This window comes from Apteryx rowi, unplaced genomic scaffold (genome assembly GCF_003343035.1).
Source record: "Apteryx rowi isolate R43461 unplaced genomic scaffold, aptRow1 scaffold_856, whole genome shotgun sequence".
Lineage (NCBI taxonomy): Eukaryota > Metazoa > Chordata > Aves > Apterygiformes > Apterygidae > Apteryx > Apteryx rowi.
In genome coordinates this window covers 178,615-198,876 of record NW_020451156.1, presented here as the reverse complement: position 1 = coordinate 198,876, position 20,262 = coordinate 178,615, and the positions used below count along the sequence as shown (strand labels likewise).

Below are 20,262 nucleotides of genomic sequence, written 5' to 3'. Positions count from 1 at the left end.
TTCTTCGAGTACAGCAGTCCTCAGCGTGTGACTTACAGATAACATGATGCCTACAAAACCTCAATTTTGTTACAACTGCAGGAAATAAAAAAAGTTAAAATCGACTGCTGAAGTATGATATTATTGCTAGCCCTGGAATAGTATTTACTTTTTGCTCTAAGGTCAGCCAAGACTGGGGACATCTCTTTTGCCAGGTTTCATCATGTATTTCTAGCTTGTCATCCTCCTGTCTAGCATCTAGTTCACAGTTTTCTCACTCCTTTCTCATTTTCATCTTTTGTCATTCTCTAAATGAAGGTCCATCCCTCATTCCACCCCCTCAGATACTGCAATTACTTGCATTTCAAATAAATGGGACAGCTGAGGGGGCAGGGAGGGTAAGCAAGCCTGAATTGTTTTGTTTGGTTAGATTGTTTTTTCCATTTAGGGACTCCCTCCCAGTATATCACAGTATTCATTATATAGGGTTGTATATTTGTGTGTTCATTTTAAGATTGCTGCTTGAAAACACACTTTTTATTAACTGTTGCTATGTCTTCCTTGTAGGACTGTTTTGTTTTGTTTTTTCTCATGTAAAGTTTAAATCTTTTTCCCATGTTGCATAAGCTAAAGCAAGGAAATGTGTTCTCATGAGACAGTAAGTGTCTATATGCACAACATTACATGGGCATAATTTTGTGCATTTAAAGTCATCTCTAAGATTGTACTGAAAAACTTATCTAAAGCCTCAGCACACAGGTTAGAGAACAGAAGGTATTAAACAAGGGGCATTTCTTTTGAATAATGGAATGGGCAGTCACTCTTCTAATTCTCAGATCAATATATAGATACCAAAATGGCATCATCGCAAATGTTTCCATTTATTGCCCTACTTATTTTAACTATCCTTTCCCCGGCAGTATATACAAAGTTTGCAATGTATGTATCATGTAAATAATGTTTCTGGAACAAAAATTATTCCTACTTATTGTTTCTGATACAATTTAGTATCTGGCAGGTATGAATGCAAAAGGGAAATTGGAGAAATCCCCTCTCCCCCTTTAAACTGTTTTTTGACCACATTTGCAGTAGGTTTGTGAGGTGCAGTTTGCCATTTCTCTCTCCAGTATCTGTTGTTTAAAATCTCCATCGCTGAGCTCTTATCTCTTGATTAGAGAGTTCTGAATGGGTTCAGCATACTAGGGATTTCGCAGATACAAGCCGCTACGTACAAAGGGATTTTCCTGGCTGGTGGTTTCCTGAAGAAGGAGTGTCACGGTTTTTTTCCGTAACATCATTTACCATGTAGGAAAAAGGGGGTGGGAAATGCTTTATGTAATTTTTTTAGGGTGACCATGTATTTATTCAGGTGTGTTCAACAGTAAAATTTTGCCACGTCTTAGATCCTGGGAGCAGATGTTTCTGTGCTGCTGCTTGCTCCTCTGGAGGGCTATCTTTCTCAAGGCTGCTGAGTTTACTTAAGAATGTGTTTCTACAATTTTTTTTTATTTTTTTTTTAGTGGTGAAAGTTGAAACCAAGAGTAAATCACGGACTAAGCAAAGATGAAATACCTGTCAGCCTACCAGCAAATAATGTTAAAGCATAAGACACAAGAGATATTAGGCATTTGACGAAAGTGCAGCTGAGATTTCCCTTTGCATTTAGCAGCGTCTGAGCTGATTGGAAGTGCATGGTTTTGGGACAGCCAGGAAGTGCAGCTGGCATCGTTCCAGCACCTTGACACTTACAGCACAGCAGCAAGAGCAAATGTTAGGCTGAAGTATTTCTGTGGTGCAATAGTCTCTCAAATTTCTTTTTGAAATGAAAGAGTACTTTTTTATGGATACAAATGGAGGAGTGCATGTGCATACATGCTTGTGATTCTTGCTCATAGTTTTATATGTACTTTTCCATAAACTATGTCAGATGTTAGGTGAAACTCTGTATTGCCTACACATGCATACACTGTCTGGACATGTTGATCTGGATCTTTTCTTACAAGAGAAAAGGTTTTAATATTTCACAAATACTTAAAGCTTTTTCTCTCTCTCTACATAAATATATGCTATATATATTTATGTGTATATATATAGGCCCACAAATGTAGAAGCACGTACGTATTTGACACATACTTAGCTGTAAATGAGGAACACGTACTTGGCAAAGTATCTCTAATGGATTTTAAAGTTTGCAATTTGGTTAGTTTTAAAATGCGTGCAGAAAATCACTTAATGCATTAGGACACAATTGCTGAGCAATAACTGCTGTTTGCTGGAAGTTCATAACATCATCAGGAAGACATATTACTGTAATATTGTCCCCTATGCTGCTAGGCAAATAAGCTACATAAACACCATGAAAACATGATAAGTGATAACTCCTGCCCAATATCTACGAGTTAACATCAGTAATTGCTGTGTGATTTATCCTGCACAGGAGCAACAGTATAATATTGTGCCTTGACAGCTTTATGAGCGGTGGAGATGGAAGAGGAAAAAAGTATTCTTTTCTATTTATAATCATCATCTATACTATCTGCAGTAATAATAGACTTTTAAAATGAAAAGCAGAATGAAATGTTCACAGTGGTGCATGTAGTAGTAAAACTGAGAAACATATTATCAGATTTACCATACCATTATATCTGCTTAGACTCTGGTTTCAGTAGAGGTGAGTGTGGGAATACAGAGACTGCAGGAAAGTTCATTGACAAAAACTGGGAAACTTTGAAGCAGCTTTTTCAATTAACGTTCTTTTCCTCTTCCTCCTCCCCCCAATCCCTCTTTAGGCTAATAACCTTCCAAAAGCTATTGCAGCAGCTCACACATTTCTTCTGAAGCATCCGGATGATGAAATGATGCAAAGAAATATGGCCTTCTATAAGACCATGCCTGATGCTGAGGAGCATATTAAAGACTTGGAAACAAAACCTTATGAGGTATGCTTTTTATTCATAGTCTGGTCTTTTGGAACTTTTTTTTTACTTGTCTTATAGTGTGAGATTCAAGGATCTCATTTGCTTACATATTCTCAGGTCTTACTCTACTTTCCCTCTTCCTGTCTTCCTCAGAGTCATCTCTGTTCTGCCTTCTTCATGCGTTCAGTAATTCTCACCTCTTGTGCTTTTCACTGCTCCATAAATCTCAGCAAATCATATACAGCTAAGGAGGTGCATATAGTTATTCAAATGTGTGAGTGCTGCAGCAACACAGCTTAAAATATTTAAGATATTTAGTGTTCAGAATCCATTGAAAATGTCTGTCAAAATCTTTCCTTTAGAATCACACTGTTACCTCTGTCCAGCAGATTTTTCTGTTAATCTGAAATGGAATTACATACCCTACCAGTAAATATCTGGTAAAATCCCTTAATCATCTGTGTTTGTTGTCCTCATGTAAACTGAATAACAGCTTATATAGTAATTAAGAAATACAGAGACCTCTTTTACTGTGTTTGAATCCTCATAATTCAAAGGAAAAGACATTTGGTACCCAGGGTACCAAAATTTACACACAGCTTTCCACAGATCAGTTACCACCAGTTTTCATTTCTGCCTGTTTTTCAGAATCTCTTTGTCAGGGCTGTGAGAGCATACAACGGTGACAACTGGAGAACGTCCATCTCGGACATGGAGCTGGCTCTTCCTGATTTTTTCAAAGCCTATGATGACTGTACAGCAGCCTGTGAAGGCTCCCGAGAGATCAAAGATTTTAAAGAGTTCTATCTCTCCATTGCAGGTGAGTGGTTAGGAAATGGTTAAAAAAAAAAAAGTGCTGAAAGTGCATTTCAGTTTATCCTTAGAATGAGTTACCAAGTCCCCCTTCCTCAGTTTGCAATGTGAAATGCACAGGCTGCTCCCTGCTCAGTTTGGGCCAATATGAGTTTATCAGAGTCACTAAAAACTGCTTCAATTCTGGTTTACCCTTCTTTTTTTTTAATGTAATATATATGAGGGGGATGTCAGAACAGAGGGTTCTCACATTAACATGGAAATTAAGCATGTCAAAATAAAACGGATATGTAAATAGTAACAACTATTCCATCCAGCTAGCAGTAGTTATTCAGTCAAATCTTTGACCATAATTTCAATATCAATTTGGCTGCCTTTGAAGTTCAATATTTAGCCTGCCTTCCAAAACCGCTCTGTGGTTTCAGCATCACTGGTGATAATATCTTCTTTCTGATAAATATGACAAGTTTCTGTTGCCTCTTTTTCATCTGACCTACAGTACAGTTTTGCTAGCAGATAGATACTTTTTTTCTTAAGCATATAACTTTGAAAAATTCATTGCTTTGCAAAGGAAGAGGGATACCACCTTTTGTGATTGTTGTCAAAATGGCGCACGCACATTTCCTATGCTCTTCAGTAGCGAAAGAAACAGGTCATTTTCTCAGAGCTCTGGGCTAGGCGTTGCTGATAATATTTGTGTGGAGAATGCATGTTTTTTTTTTTCCCCAATAAATTTTAAAACATGAAAAATGCAACAGAATTTCTAAGTTGCCAAAAGGAAAACCAGCCCAAGTTTTTGTCCTAAAGCCAACATGTGTGGTGGTGGGGGAAACTTTTGTGAAATAAGTTGATACAAGAACAGCTCCATAATATCTCAGTGGGGAGTCAGTGTCCACCTGTACAGCTAATGTGGAACAGCTACTGCAGCCTATTCCCCAAGCCTTGCTTTACTTGTAGGCAAAGCAGGCAGGTGTCTAGGACACCAGACAAGGGCTGGAGGTCACATCACAGGCATCAAAGCATGAACACAGGCTTTCTCCCCAAGTAGCCCAGAGCCCTGACATCCAGATAATTCCCTAGCCCCTGTAAAGAGTAGCCATGGCTCCTCTGCTGTGTCCATGCCTAGCTGCACTTGGCACTTGCCATAACCCTTCCTCTTCCTGCTTGGAATGAAAGGACAATTCCAGCAGTAATGGTGGTAAGGAGATGTAGCAGTACCACATGATGTCCTCAGGGCCACATGTATTTCAAATATTTTATCCTCATCCGTGAGGTAAGAAAATTCAAATTTACTTGCAGTGCTGAAAAGCTTCAGCTGAACTGTGCTGTTGCTCCAGGGAGATACATCCTGCCTCCAAGGTTTTTTCTGTAAAAGGCAGATGTAGCAGAAAATGTTAACCAGAAATATGTGGTGATTGCATTAGGTACATATTTATGGCTGAACAATCAGTTATGTTTGGAAGACAGCTGTTTTCATTGCATGGGATTGCTCCACTGAGGAACTCATGGCTCTGGCTTTTAGTGCTGGCTGGAAGTGCACATTACTGTGTTTGGAGACTCCACTGCTCTTGTAAAAGACAGATCTGGTAGTTTCATTTGGCCAAGCACTGTCGGTTAGCTTCAATGCTCTTCTGGTTAGGAGTCATCAGAGATAAAAACAGGGGAAGGAGCCTTTGCTCTTCTGCTGCTTTTGCCAATGACTTGCTGCACAACCTTAGATAACTTGCTTAACCTACCACATGTGGCTAACAGGGAAACCAAGGCTTTAAAATATTTGTTAGGTGTTGTTGCTTAATGTTATTTGTCCTGGAAAGTCTTGGAAGTTCTCCAATGGAAGGTTTTCTAGGAATGTATTTTCTTGAAGGTAAGATCACCTCTAGTCCTATCGCATTATACTGAGCTTTTGTAGACTGGGTAAGTGTGTGAGCTTGAAGTTCAAACCTTTCTGGATGAAAGTTGTTCTGTAGTGAGCAGCATATTCGTGTCTGTCTTCCCCTTCAGAACATACAAACTGGGACAAATGCTGCTGTCTCTGGAGGGTTACTTTGCAATCACCCTGTGTCTTTCTATGCGACATTGTTGTGCTCAGCAGTGTGTGGACCTTAATTATGCAATAATTTAATAAAATTGCAAAGGCCATCAAACATTAAAAAATAGCACTGTTAAGTTCACATGAAATAATGCGGTACTCCATAATACTTTATATAAAACCTACAACCACAGGCTGCCTGTAGGTGTCAGTGAAACATAACTATTAGTTCTCTCAGATTGCAGCTTTGATATGTTTGAAATCCAAACCCTAATGACTTTTACAGAAGGGCTGAGTATCAGCACTTGATATGTACTTCAGATGGAATTGGAGACGCTCAGTACTTTCAAGCAGCAAGCCTCAGCTGCACAGGACCCAGGAGAGCTTTACAAGGCCAAATTTTAATGGATAGCTAGTGCGAAGGGTTATAATAATTCACTGTGCTCTATCCATTTTCTGTGTTGTTGTTTTCTTCCCTCTAGATCATTATATTGAAGTCCTTGCATGCAAAGTGCAGTGCGAGAGTAATCTGACACCCATTATAGGAGGCTTTGTTGTCGAGAAGTTTGTGGCAACCATGTACCATTACTTACAGTTTGCTTATTATAAATGTAAGTAGTGATTTAATGTGCTTAAATAACATCTGGATAATGTGCAAAAGTTTCCTTGAGAGTCTTTTCCCTCTAGTTCTAATGCTTTGGAATGTAAATAGTAGCCTCCAGAATCTGCATATTAACCTTTTCTGGGACTTTCATGAGACATCTGGGGTCTTTTTCTTGCTGTATAGCTGCAGTTAACAGACATGTGAGATAAACATATGTATGCCTCCCTTGCTCATAAAATTATCCATGACAAAATAAATTGCTGAACATAAGTCCCATAAAGGCTGGTTTCTGCCCAGGCCAAGCCCCTCCATTTTCAAATATGCTTGTTTGTGACTGGTCTCCACTTGGGTGTCGGAAAAATGAAATGGTTACCGAGTAAGTGTGATCTGATGTATCACATTGTCCATCATTCTTTATGATACCCACTGCCAGCACAAGTTACTTATCCCTTTCAGAGGTTCAAATAAATGGTAGAATTTCATCATGTGTATTTTAGGTGTTTAAATGAGCTATTCTGCCTTTTCCAAGTAGTTCATTATATGACACCTTAGGGTAAACAGTGCCAGCCACTTCCTACACACTGGAATACACCCATGCAATAACACAGACTCATTTTGTAGACCTGTGTGGTGACACTGGTACCAAAAAAACCCATGGTGATCAAGCTTTTAGGCCCACATGGTTGGTAAACAGCTGAACGTATAGCTCTAACAAGAACTTTTTTTAATCTCCATATCATTCAGTTAGAGAGAAGGAAAAACTGATTTCAAGGCAACACTTTGAATATAACACCAGCCATTGAATGAATACTTAGTTCTTGATTTACTATTTAGAATTTCTTCCACAGAGAAACTTAAAGAGTATCTCATACCATTGTCTCTTTTCCTAGTGGATTCTCGTAATCTCATTAGAATGGAGGCACAGGGAGCTAAATGGGTCTTAAAGAAAGAGGGGACCACTTAACCCAAATAATAGTGTGCTGGTGCTCAGTGATTACCCATCTGATAGATAAAACATTCCATGAATTTTGTGGTTTCATGAGGAGGTACCTGCACTGTGAAGAACACATATTGCCCTTACTGCCATTTCTACAGACTCCAACACAAACGGAAGAATTATCCAGCCATGTAGACCCAAGCCATTAATGACTTTTGCATATGTTGTTTGACTACTCCTTTCACACATTCACTCTTCCCCCTCTTTGTCAATTCTGGTAACAAGGGGGGGGGGGCTGGTTTTCTTTGGGGCGGGGTGGGAGGGAGTTTTGTGTTCTTTTAAGAAATGCCACAATGGGAGTCACCAAGCTATGGGTCAATACTTTACTGATATTGGGATACCTGGGTGGGACTTTTGGTTAGGATTTTGTTAGAAAACCATTGTGGGAACATAATGATTTAGAAAATCATCATCCGTGTTGATGGTAAGTTATGCCCGTTTTGCCTAAAAGGAATAAGATAGCTCTTAGAGCAGCCAGATACCCCTATTGCTCTTGTGCATGACCTGATGCTTATAGCCACAAACTTGTGTTGTGTCACATATTGCAGAACTTGTAAGCAGTCTCCACTTTTGAATCTGTGGCCTTTGATGGTTTGGGACAGAAAAATAGCATGTTCTTTCTGGGAAGCAATTGTTTGTTTATTTTTTTAGTGAAGCTGGTGGGGAGGTGGAAAATGGGTCCTGTTTCCATCTGAGTTTTTCTGGGCTTAGATAATAAAAGGATTTCTGTCCTTTTTGTTCGTTTACCTTGTCTGTTTCTTTTCGTTTGTTTGTTTTTTCTGCTTTTATTCATTAGTGAATGACATGAAGAATGCAGCCTCTTGTGCTGCTAGTTACCTTCTGTTTGACCAAAAAGATGAAGTAATGAAACAGAACATGGTCTATTATCAATACCATAAAGACAAATGGGGACTCAAGGAAGAAGATTTTCAGCCCAGATCGGTAGGTGAATGATTCAAAATGCCTTCTGGGCACATTCAGATATTTCCCTGGAAACCGGTGAGTTAGAAGCTGTAAAAAATGGGAGTTATCTAGTGGTTCTGGAGTTAAAAACAACTGTTTTATTAAAACCATATAGAAAGTTGTGCACAGAAATGTACTGTGTAATGTCGTTATAGTTCTTCCCTTTATGCTGAAATATGCTACAATATAATGAGTAAATTCTTACTGGTCCTTGTCTGCCCCTTACGTATGTTTGTGTCCTTATCTACCTGGATTAATAAAACAGCTGGCCACTGAAATCTCCTGATTGAAAGATCACTCCAGTCACACATGGGCTTATGTCAATCACTTCTTATTTGACAAGATGTAGTTGCTCACCTACTTGTTATTTCAGGTTCTGTTGGCATTGGAATGTGTCTGGATATAATAACCCCAGCTAAACCCACTTTCCACTTACTCCATTTAGAACAAAGCTGGGTGGCTGAGGACAGAAAATGCAAAAAAGGCTTACAACCATATTGCACCTAACTATTTAAGTTAGAATACTCATTTGATGATTACACTTTCCTTCCTCTCAGGCCAGCCATCTCAAGTCAAAAATACCGCTCCATTTGAGTGAAGTGCTTCTTCTTTGTGGACAGTTGTTGACTTAGGTGCAAGACTTGCCTTATCTGCATGCTGGAAACCAAAGTCTGCACTGCAGGGCTGGCAGAGACAGAATGCAGTGAAAATTCATTTGGTACTTTCAGTCAGTAGCAGTGAGTCTGAACTCGCATCGGAAAGGGACCACTCAGATGTCACTGCTCTTCAGGGTAGAACTGCACTTTGTAGCTAGCCATGCTGGAGACAATGTTTGACGTTGGTGGGAGTGAGGGATTTAGCAACAGTATAAAACAGCAAACCGCAAGCAGATTTGGCATACATGCGCTGAAAAGACAGAACAAGGTCCCTACACATTAACTCTGAATGTTTCATTGATAACTTCTCAGGATTTGGGGACTACAGATAATTTAATCTTTACATATAAAATATTAAATGCGCACAGCTGTATTTTCTTGTACTTTGATCCATCTAAATAGGAACAGAAGTTGCTTGCTGTCCTAGTCGACACAAAAAACATAATGCCTCTGGTTTATTTTCACAAAGTGGTAGAAAAGGTGACAACAGCATTTGGCTTTGGCACTAAGCTTTGGGTGTCTTTGTGAAAGAGGAGGAGCCTCCTGTTTTTCGCCCCCAAAAGAGTTAAATGGGATAAGCAATGTAGATTGGCAGTGTTCACAAATACAGGGGTAGTTGACTCTGAGTTAAACTGTGCTGCCCAGGCAAACAACCTGAGGAAATGAGGAGGGACGGATGGATGACCACGCAGAATAATCCTACCCTGGACTCAGGCTGGGTAGTGAGTCAGGATCATGCAAAATAGCTCAGCATCCCGTTTTCCCAGAACTGCCTGCTGCCATCCAGCAGCGCATGGGGAGATGGAGGCTTTCTCACGTCCAAAGCCCACTGGAATGTAGGCACAGGCTGTTGCTGAACTCTGGTAGTCTCATTCCTTTATTCTCAGACTAGCCAATGCTTTGAAACATGAGAAAGAGGAGAGTGCTTTGTTCTTCTCACACCAACGGTGCTTCTGGTTAGAAGGATCCACAGAAGACACTGGATACACTGCTTGCTTTTCTGCTGTTTCCTTTTTCAAACGTTTTAACCCCCCTTTCCCAGGATCTGCCTTCTGCTGAGTCTGGATCTGGTTTCACTGGAATAGTTTCAAATACATGTGATGACACACCCCCATCTTGCTGTCCTAAAATAACATAGAAGTTTGTTTGTTTTTTTTTAATAGGATGCAGTTCGATACCACAACATAACCACACTCCAGTTGGAAATGTATGAATTCGCAAAGCAGCATGTGATGGATGATGATGAGGTGAGTTTTCTAGAGAGAAAGTTGTAGTCAAAAAACCTAGCAATAATATTAAAGTGAAGATGATATATAGACAGAATTCCGGGACTCATCTAATATGGAAAAATCTCCTTGTAACCTTGACCAATTTATCATATTTTTTTAATTTTGTAAATCAATATAAGAAGCAAATCCAAAGATCTTTAGATCACTCATGTACCATTTAAAAGAATATGGGGCAGTATCACTATTAACATAGCGGTAAATATAGTCTGCTCAGATGAAAAAAAACAATCCACTTTGCAAGCTGTAACACCAGGGGGCACAAAAGTAGTGTATATATATCTAAACCCAACATTTTTATGTTTTTTTTTTTCCCCCCCTGAAACCTAGTTTAAACTAGATTTAAAAATCTGTGTAATTTTGTCCAGAAGTAACCACCTAAATTGTAAGTTTTATCAAAGGGAAGTCCTGTTATCTGTTAGTTCTTTCTGCACAGTAACATTTTGGTCACCCAGTCTTGCTGCTTAACTGCCTGGTGTTCATGGCCAAATGACATATAATGACTACTATTAGATATGAAATATATGATGTGGGTTTTCTGTGCAGGAAAAATAGTTAAATCGTTGAAAAGATATTTCTTTGTCCTCCACAGTTGAAATTAAAGTATAAATCATGGAGGATTTGGGTTGGTTTTTTGTTTTGTTTTCAGAACATTTCATTTAAAGTTTTAAGAAATCTTCAGATGTGGGAATAGTTCATTGCTGGCATTGACAAAGAGCTGTGCTGAATTACAGCATAGGGCAATATACTTGTAATGAGCACTGCTGAGGTGTTTTCAGTTATAACAGAAAAGAGAAAGATGTTTTATGTTATAAAATGAAATCACCTTGCAATTTTTACATTATCCAGCACACAGGGAAAGAGAATATTTTACAGTGGAGAAATATAATAAGTCTGTGCTGCCTTTCAGTATGCTAGTGACCTGAAAACAAATCTATACATAAAATTCCATTGCAAGATTACTAGACGTTAGGAAGATTGAGAAGTCTTTCCATTGTGATAAAACTCTGTGAAAGACAGTTTAATAGGCTTGTTATAAGGTTAAGTTGAATGAGGACTAGTCTGTATTGATTTCCACCAGGGTATGTAAATACTTGCACGCTTTTTTATATTCCCCACTTGATTTGTGTAAACGCTATGCTTTACCCATAATGTTTTCTTATGTTAGGCATAAACTTCATTTCTGATTTTTTCCTTCTTTCACATCTGCTCCTCTGAAACAAAGGGATGAGTAATTAAGGAAGGAGAGAAGCAGTCCATTGTGAGGGCCTTTCCCATATGTTGTTACGAGAAGGGATTATGGAAACAATCTTCAGACTCAAGCACTGTATATAGAATAAACAAGTGCTCATCTGTTGGCATTGATTCCTGTAGACCATTTTACAAGTGCAATAGCAAATGACCTTAGGTTCTGCAGGAGGGAAATACAGTGGAAAGTAAGATTAAACTTCTGGGGAAGTATCGGGGAAGCATCATTACAGTGGGTTACATACTTGAGTTAAACAGCAAAATAACTGGGTCCACATATATCCATATCCCACACTCTCATCGTACTAGAAAAGCTTCTGTTCTCCTCTCCCAGGGAAAAGCTGAAGGGCTTCTGTGCCCCCACTTACCAGGGCTGCAGAACCTGGGAGGGATGGAGGCCATCGATGCCTCTGGCTTCGCTCTGGCTTTTGGTAGTGAACTCATAAATCCCTGGCTAGCAGAACTTCTCCTTGGCTGCAGGAGCCTTCCAAGGTGTCCAGACAGAGCAGGAATAGTGCAAAGATAAAACAGTTACATTACAGTTTCTGCTATATGGGCAGGACCTGGTAATATAAGTGGATTTTTTTTTTTAATATTTCTCCTGGCATGGATAGAAAAGTTTATTCTATCGGAATGCTGAAAACTGATGAAAAACCCAGATAAGGTGCTACGGTAAAAGCTTTATTAAAAATTGTTAAGGATGGAGGCAACCTCTCTTTTTAGTGCACTCTGTTTATTTAAACCATGTGCTTCTTGGGCCACAGACCATGCCGTTTGTGAGTTTTTGTGGTCCCTGTTTGCTGTCTGTGTAGTTGCTTGTGGGCCAAAAATCCTATAATATAATCTGAGCAAAAAAATCATTTTCATTCCTTGAGTGACCTGTGGCAAAGCAAAAGGATTGGTATGGTGGAAGGATCTCTTCCTAGGTGAATATGTCCTTATTCCCAAATGGTTCCGCTCACTTTATTTAGAATTTTCACTGTTCCCATGTCCCAGATCATCCGTGTGTCTTTTAAATGCCATTAGCAAAGCAAGTGAGAACATGTGGCTTCTTCCAGTAATACATGGAACATGTAGTAATGATTTTTGCATATGTCACTACAAGAAATACTGTCTTGTTTGTATTACTTTTTTAATGTTTTTCCACAAGGAAATGAAAAACTTTAGTTCAAACATTCAACATAGTAGAGGTGACAGAATACTAGTGCCAACTTGCTACAAATTACTTTTTCTTAAAAGTAATTATTGTTAAATATCCTTATGGAGTTTTCCACAGTGGAGTTAAAAGAACATTACACATGTTGTCATCTTAGCTAGCCATGGATAATCATGCTTCTTGATTTCAGTTCAGATGTGTAACACATAAAGGCTATAATAGATATAACTTCTAGTATTGCACAGGTTTAAGTAGCAAAGCGAAATGCAGTTAAAAGCCAGATATTCAGCTAGTGCAGATATAACTTCAGCACTACACTAATTATATGAGACAAGTTTCTGGCCCAAAAATTCAGCGTTCTTTAAGATTTTTTTTCAGGGATAGCTTTACTTAGCTGTTCTAAAATGCAGAAGAACCACAAGTATTTGGCTGCGATGATCCTACAATGTGAATTTTCTTTCAGTACTTAGTCAGTAGGTGAAAAACCATTGGCAGCTTTGACCCTCTTTTTCTGGAATCCTGCTCTTTTTATTTGTATATAAAGTGTGTGTCCATTTGTATAATAGCTGAGGTTTAAGTGCTTCATTCCTGAGTGTGATGTAAAGAAGAATAAGAGTTGAACTAATGTGACTGTCAGAAAGAGAAGATATGAAATAGCATAAAGGCATGATGGCCCAGTAGATGGCTGATAGCAAATAATAATCTGAATTCAGCCTATTTTTCTGTTCAGAATTGCTAACAACGTATTTTCATCTTTATTAACTCACTTTTTACATATGTTCAAATGATGCATACAAATGTGTTTCTGACTGCAAGTTGTAAAAGCAGACCTGTAAACCCTGTCCTGCGTATGACCTCAGACCAACACAGCTACAATAGCACCACTACACTGAAAACAGCTGGTGGCAGCTGTTTAAGAGCTAGTTAGTAGGTAATTGTCATTGTTATGGTCCCTGTTCAATGCAGAAAAAAGAAAAGGAGACATTTCCATCATCGTCTTTTCCTAATGGAGATACTGCCTATGTGGCTGGCTCTCTTCAGAAGCTTCATGCTTTTCCCACTTGTTTTTACCATTGGAGTATGTGATGGTCAAAGCTGTTCGTCCTTGCCTGTAAACCACTTGCCACCACCAATGGCAGGATGTCCCTGAGTTGCAGGTACTGAAATTAGGAGGATTTTTTACTTGCCCAGATTTTCTTAAACTTCTGTGTACAGCATAAAGCAGCAAAGAGAGCATAGGTAGAGTTTAAAAACAAAGTCACTTGAAGGCTTCCCTTTTCAGTGCAATGGGAGCAATGTTTAAGTTGCTCTGAAAATAGGCTGACTCGTGGTTTACAGGCATTACAAAAATGTTAAGAGGAAAGCACATTTATTAGACTACTGTAAAATGCGACTGTAATCACTGCAGTATACTGTGAATTCCCATGGTGAATGAGAAAATAATTTATATATTCAGAATATATAATATAAAAAAGAAATGGAAAAGTATTAGAGAAAAGTAGTTTAACATACATGTAAAGAACAACTAAGTTTTTTTAAATATTTGAAAAAAACTAAAAGCATGTGACAGTGGGTCACACTGCAGACTAAGTATCTGAAAAATAAACAAGGGCCAAATAGTTTTTCTCCACAAAGAATTGAGGGATTTTTTTTCCCTGCTAGAATGCGAGGAATGTCAAGCCTGGTCTTTACTGTTCATGGAGGATTCTAGGAGGGCTTTGAGGTGGTCACAGTGAACTCTCATATTCTCATTGAAATTTAGATCAAGGAACTTTTCCTTGATTAAAGGCTGAATAAACCTTTCAGCCATCATGGCTGAGCCACTCATTGACACATATCTTACTATTATCCTAAAATACTATCCCCTCAAAGTATCACTGGTCAGTGGGCTGTATGGTATTGGTTTGCAAGCTGTATCAGGCCTGCAGAGGACATGTTCTCCACAGTGGGCCATATCAGACCTTTGTCTTCTTTCATGCTAAATGGCTATTAATCCTTGAAGCTAGATACACATTAGAAAAACAAAATACAGTGTTTTTCATGAACCTAACTCCATGTTGCCACCCCAACTAGTTACTCAAATTTAAGGGAATCAAATTTGTTAGTGTCACTGTTGAACAAGTTTCCAGTCATCGTGATCTTCCAACTTTAGCAAAATCTGATTTTTTTGCTGTGAAGGACACCCAGGGGACATTTTGTGGAATAAATGTTTTCCTTTTGGGTCATAGATCATAAGGAAACAAACAAAGATCCAGCCAATTCTTCTGTCTGTATGTATTGTCTGTTAAAGCTCAGTTTCTTGGATTAGTCAGGATAAAGGCCTTTTCTTATTCATTCGCTGATAATTAATCATGCTTTAAAGCATGTCCCTAAAAATATTTTTTCTGTAGATCTTAATTCATTGTAGAACATTATTATTTTAATATTCTCTGATACCTCCCTGCAGAACAGACTATTACACTGCAGTGCATATGGAATCCCTATACAAAATGCCATCAGCAAATCTGCATGGAAGGTATGGGTTATTGCAAGAAAACTATTTTTTCCAGAACTTTTCCAGTCCACAGTGAGAAAGGACAGAACAGTTGCAGTTGGAGGCAAGGACCTAGGAATGATTAATATTTGCGGAGCAGAAGGCAGTGCTGCGTTTTAGCAACCAAAGGAGCAGCATCTGGATCTGTCAGGGAGCAGTTCAACTGCTACTGATTGCTACTATGTTTAAATGCTTCTGGCCAAAGAAAAGTTGGTGCTGGACCATCAGTGTCCAGTGGGCCATGAGTGAGCTATATATTGGTAACTTCTCCTCTTTGTTGTTTATTTTAATAGCTGGCTAGTAATCTCCAAAGTACAGATGTTTTTTCCAAGAGGTTGTGTTTTAAGTGTGTGAATGCAGTATTTAAAATTGCATAAGGAAAGGTCAGCAACAATCCTTGGCCTGGAGTGTACCTCAGTCTTGGACACTCAGCTTGGGGTGATGAGTGAGGAGTTCTGCATTTTTCCTCCTTTTTAGGACTTTTTTTTTCTAATGCTCTAGCTTCACTTACAATAGCTGGTGCACCAGTTGCACTAGACTGGGTTAGGTTATACAGAATTGACCAAGAACTCTGTTTTAAAATTATTGTTTATTATAATCCACTTACATACCCTCTGTAAGACCTTCTTGAACTACTTACTGAGGTACAACACTTGTTCTTTCTTTTTGTGCCTCTGTTCAGTTGTTAATCTAAGCCAAGGTGCTCAACTTGAATATCTGACAGATAATTAAAGACTCCAGTTGATGAGATCAGCTTCACTAATTCTTCCAACCACTCGCACTGGTTTGGGAACCTTCCCCTGCTGCCGTATGATACCCTACCTCCCTTATTTCAGTCTATACCTGTCCCATCTTTTCCCATATATCCTTCCTGTCACTCCCACCTTCTGCTGACCATCCCTGGACTGGGAGAGGGAAGAGGTCTGCAGTGCGAAGCTGTAGGTCATCAGAGTGCTGGCAGATCTGGTGTTCTTGCAGCATGTGCACTTGGCCTCCAGCGCAAACCAGAAGGCAGTGACTGTGGACCGTGGGCCAACATGCCAACAAGGAAGCACTTCTCAGCATCTGACCAAGCCATTTGCGTGTGTGTACTTACTTTCCAGCTGCCTAACGGTCAGGCATGTACTGGCCTCACTGTACACCCTCCTCTTCCCCAAGCTTAGTCAGACTTTACATACTGACTTATCAGCTGCCAGCCAGCCTCCTAAATCATGCTGTGAGCCATATATTGCACAACCCTGATTTAAATCAGCACTGTGTCTGAGCCGCGTATTTATGTAACCGGCATTAGTACTGGGTGGCTGTTGGCCCCCCCAGCAGAAAGAGTTATGGGTTTGCAGCTGTCTTTGTATGTAAAATTTGCTGTTCTTCCTATTAATATAGGACCCAAAGAGCTTAGGAGACAACAGGAGGAAATATGTCTCACTCAGTGCTTATATTATATCACAGAATTGTGATATGATTTTCAGGCTCCAGGTCTATGGTCCAGCACAAAGTTAGATATCTGTGAGCAGGAGGCTTTTTCCCTGGAATTAACACCTGTGAAATATTTGCTGACTTCAGTCATGCAAAATGCCTGCTGCTGTGTCAAGTGAGTGCTAATGGGGCAAGGACAGTGATCAATGTAGTCATAGCTGTTAGTGTGACAATGTGATCAACTCTTCTGACTTAGCATTATCACCTTTTCATTAGGATGCCTACCACAATATCAACAACATGCAAATGTTTTACATTTTGATGGTGAAGCACAGGCAAAAATGTTTTAACTACAGGTTTTGTGCGTCTTTAACTATAATCTGGTGTTTCTCCTTTTCAAAAACAACCAAACCCCAGGCAATTATTCATTTGCATTACAGCATTTTTTCTGTATGGTTATTGTTTCAGCAAGTATTTTTATATTTTTGCCACATTTCAACCTTTCTTACTCCCCAGTATGTCTCATTAGACCAGAAAAGCTCTGTCATACCCTCCTCTAGAGATCAATTCCAGACACCAGAGATTTCAGTCAGATTTTTATTTCAAATACTGTTGTTTCTAAACATCCTTTTCCATTTAAAAATTGTTTTTTTTCACCTGTTTCTGGATTTGCAAACGTGCCAAAAGAAAACACATGAACTCTGTCTGGATCGTCATCTTTTGGATTACCCTACCTTTCTGATGAGCATGAAAATAATATGAAGTCAATTAAGTTTCTAGGTGGTGAGACCTGCCTGTTTGTAGTCCTTCAAAAGGCACCTAAATGCTAATGCATACAGATTTAGGAGCTGTGCTAGAATACCAGAACCTTAAGTTCTCTGTGGCTCTGTCTCTGTAATTTTAAAATGACATATAGCTTACATAGTGGCTATTGGACCTAGTGGATATTTTCTTGCTGTGCATTTTTGAAGTGGTATTGAATTCCTCCCATGATTGGGCTCCTCAGGCAATCAAAATACTTCTAATAAAGAAAAACGTGCAGAAATGTTGAATTCCTGTTTTCCAGTTGCCAGACTTCCTGCAACCAGGAGGACAAGTAGGGAATACGAAAGTACTGGCAATTTTTCTTGCATTTTTATTGAATTGGATACTTAGATGTTTTGAACAAATTCAAAGCAAAATAAATTGCCGTCCTTCTGGACTCGCTAAAACCATTTCACAGTAACAAGAACTCAACAGTTCTTTAAGATGGAACTGTGAGACAGGGAACAAGAACAGCAGTTATTTCAGCCAGCTGTCCTCCCACTTTTATTTTTGTTTGCTTGGTTCTCCTTTTCTCTCCCTGCTAATCACACTTCTGAAGAATGTCATGTTAATACGTTTAATCTTGTATTCAAAATAAACAGAAATTCTCTATTTCTTCATATTATTTTCACTGACCACAAAAGTTTTTGTGCCGTTTTCTCATCAGAACAGAAAACTGTAGAATTTTGAGTCTGAAACTGCATATGTCTTGAAGGTGCAGTCTTCCTAGATGGAAGATGAGCATCCAAGCAAAGATGATTTGCTTTCAACACAACTGTTATAAATTCTGATTATTTTAAACTTGAGAGTGAGTGAGAGCTGATCAGATTTTCCAGCAGAATATTTTTCTATCAGAAAGTGTTGATTTGTTTGGGAAGAAAAGCTAAATGACATCTTCTGACCTTTCTGGAACCTAAGTTTATGTGGAAAAAGGATGGACAGGAAATTGAGAAAAAGCTCAGTTAAATTAAAGCAGTTTAACAGAACACGGTCGTTATTAGAATAAGAAGTTGGAAATTTAAAGCTAGGCATCTTCAATCACTCTACGCCTCTCTTACAGTTCAGTATTTGAGTTGCATCAAAAAGTGAAAATATGCAGAGGCATTCCAACAGTGTCTCCCTTCTCTTAGGCAGTGTTGTTTCTGAACTGTGCATGGAGGGCAAATGGGAAAATACTCATATTTCTGAGGGTGCAGGCAGATGTGCTGCCTCATTCAGTTTTGAATAGTTTGAGATGTTACTACTTCCTTTTCACCTAAGCTGCCCTGTGTTACTTTGGGTTGAAACCCATTACGAGAGGTTGCAGCTCAGTTACTGTTGCTTGGTTGAAGAGGCAGTAAATTCCAGCTGGTGGGGCAGTAACAACCCAAAATACTCAAGCTTGATTGCAGGAACACATTTGACTATGATATATGACATATGACTAGGTCAGGAGTAGTTTAAAGAATGAGAGTTGGATTGTTATGTTGTGTTGGTAGCCCATATTAGCAGGGTGGAGTTTATAAAATTACATCATAGGTCCCTATGTATATCTGTAATTTTTCTGGTTTGAATTTAAAACCAAAGCATTTGTTTCCAGTATAGAAAACATTCTAGAATTTCTGGTTCTTTGTATTTTTGCTGCACTGAAGCATTGCGTGTGAAGATTTGTGGTTGAAAAGAGTGGTGTGTGTTGAAGGGTGTAACCGAGGTCATTAACTGTTAGAGCAGACAGAGATACAAAGTTAGTGTTCTACAGAACACTTTTGCTTTGAATTTGGAAGCTTTCTAAAGGTCTTTAATGTTTTATCATATTCTAACAATTTCCTAATTTAACAGGCTTTTTAATCATTTATGCCTCTACTTTCTAAATTTGAGATTTTCACTGTATATTTAAATACCTGAAAAAGTGCAAGATTTGCTGTGAATTGTAACATTTTTTTCTTCTAAGGTCTGTATGTTGTTGCAAGAATGTGGCCTACCCCTGTATGGGCCGTTTAATTACAATTTAAAAGCTTTTTGTGCTAGCTTCTGTATGAAGGGTGTGACATAAAGCCGGTTAGTTTTACAGCTTATTACAGTTCATGTTTTGATTAAAATAGTTAAAATTTTTCCATTCCTTTTGCAGTAGAGAGTTAACCTGTCTTGTTAATTTTAATCCTTTCTAGGGTGAAGTTGTGGAATTCCTTGATGAGCTGCTAGAAATGGAGGAAAAGAATGAATCCTGATGAGTGAAGCCGTCATGAAGTATTTTACAAAAGCAAAGTGCTCCCTACTATTGTTTTTGGTCACCTGTAGTTCCAGTTAGATATACCTCAAAGCTGCTCCTGTAAGTGCCATCATGTGTCACAAGATCCACTCCTGAAAGATCACTGCCATGCTGCACTGACTCTTTCACAAGCGTGGCTTTTCACTGTGCGTTTTCAGAATTGGGTTTTCCTCTTGAGCTTTCCTTCCTTACACAAACACAACAAAACAGACTATTCATATTTTCTGGGCTAACAACTAAGATTCCTCATTTCAATGCTGTTCTACTAAGTTGTAACAGTACAGTTAATTCTGAAGAACTTTCGTCAGAATATGAACTGAGGAAGATATAACAGTTCCTCTAGACTTCTTGAGCTATGTAATTGTATTGTTTATATATGACTTCTTTTCTATGATAAAGTGATAAAGTGTAACAAATAAGAACTTTTATATATGTGAAAGAAGATGATTAACAAAGCACAACTAGTGATCTTCTAAAAATTGCTTTAAGAATTCTGTATGCAGTTTTAATCTTTCTTAAAAACTATATAAAGTTCCATGATGTGAAGCTGAGGTCACTTAGAAATGATGCAATAAATAAATCCTTCTCCCTCCTACCAATTCTTACTCTTTC

The 20,262-nt window shown here is 38.7% G+C and overlaps 1 protein-coding gene across 1 annotated transcript in view; it reads left to right on the top strand.

The window, feature by feature from the left end:
* Nucleotides 1-20,262, top strand: part of CRTAP (cartilage associated protein) — a 21,405-nt gene extending 1,143 nt beyond the window's left edge. The window contains exons 2-7 of the mRNA XM_026090295.1: nt 2,769-2,918; nt 3,546-3,717; nt 6,222-6,350; nt 8,137-8,282; nt 10,123-10,206; nt 19,550-20,262. Coding sequence (XP_025946080.1) covers nt 2,769-2,918; nt 3,546-3,717; nt 6,222-6,350; nt 8,137-8,282; nt 10,123-10,206; nt 19,550-19,609 — 741 coding nt within the window. The 3' untranslated portion in view covers nt 19,610-20,262. The remainder of the gene's footprint in view (nt 1-2,768; nt 2,919-3,545; nt 3,718-6,221; nt 6,351-8,136; nt 8,283-10,122; nt 10,207-19,549) is intronic.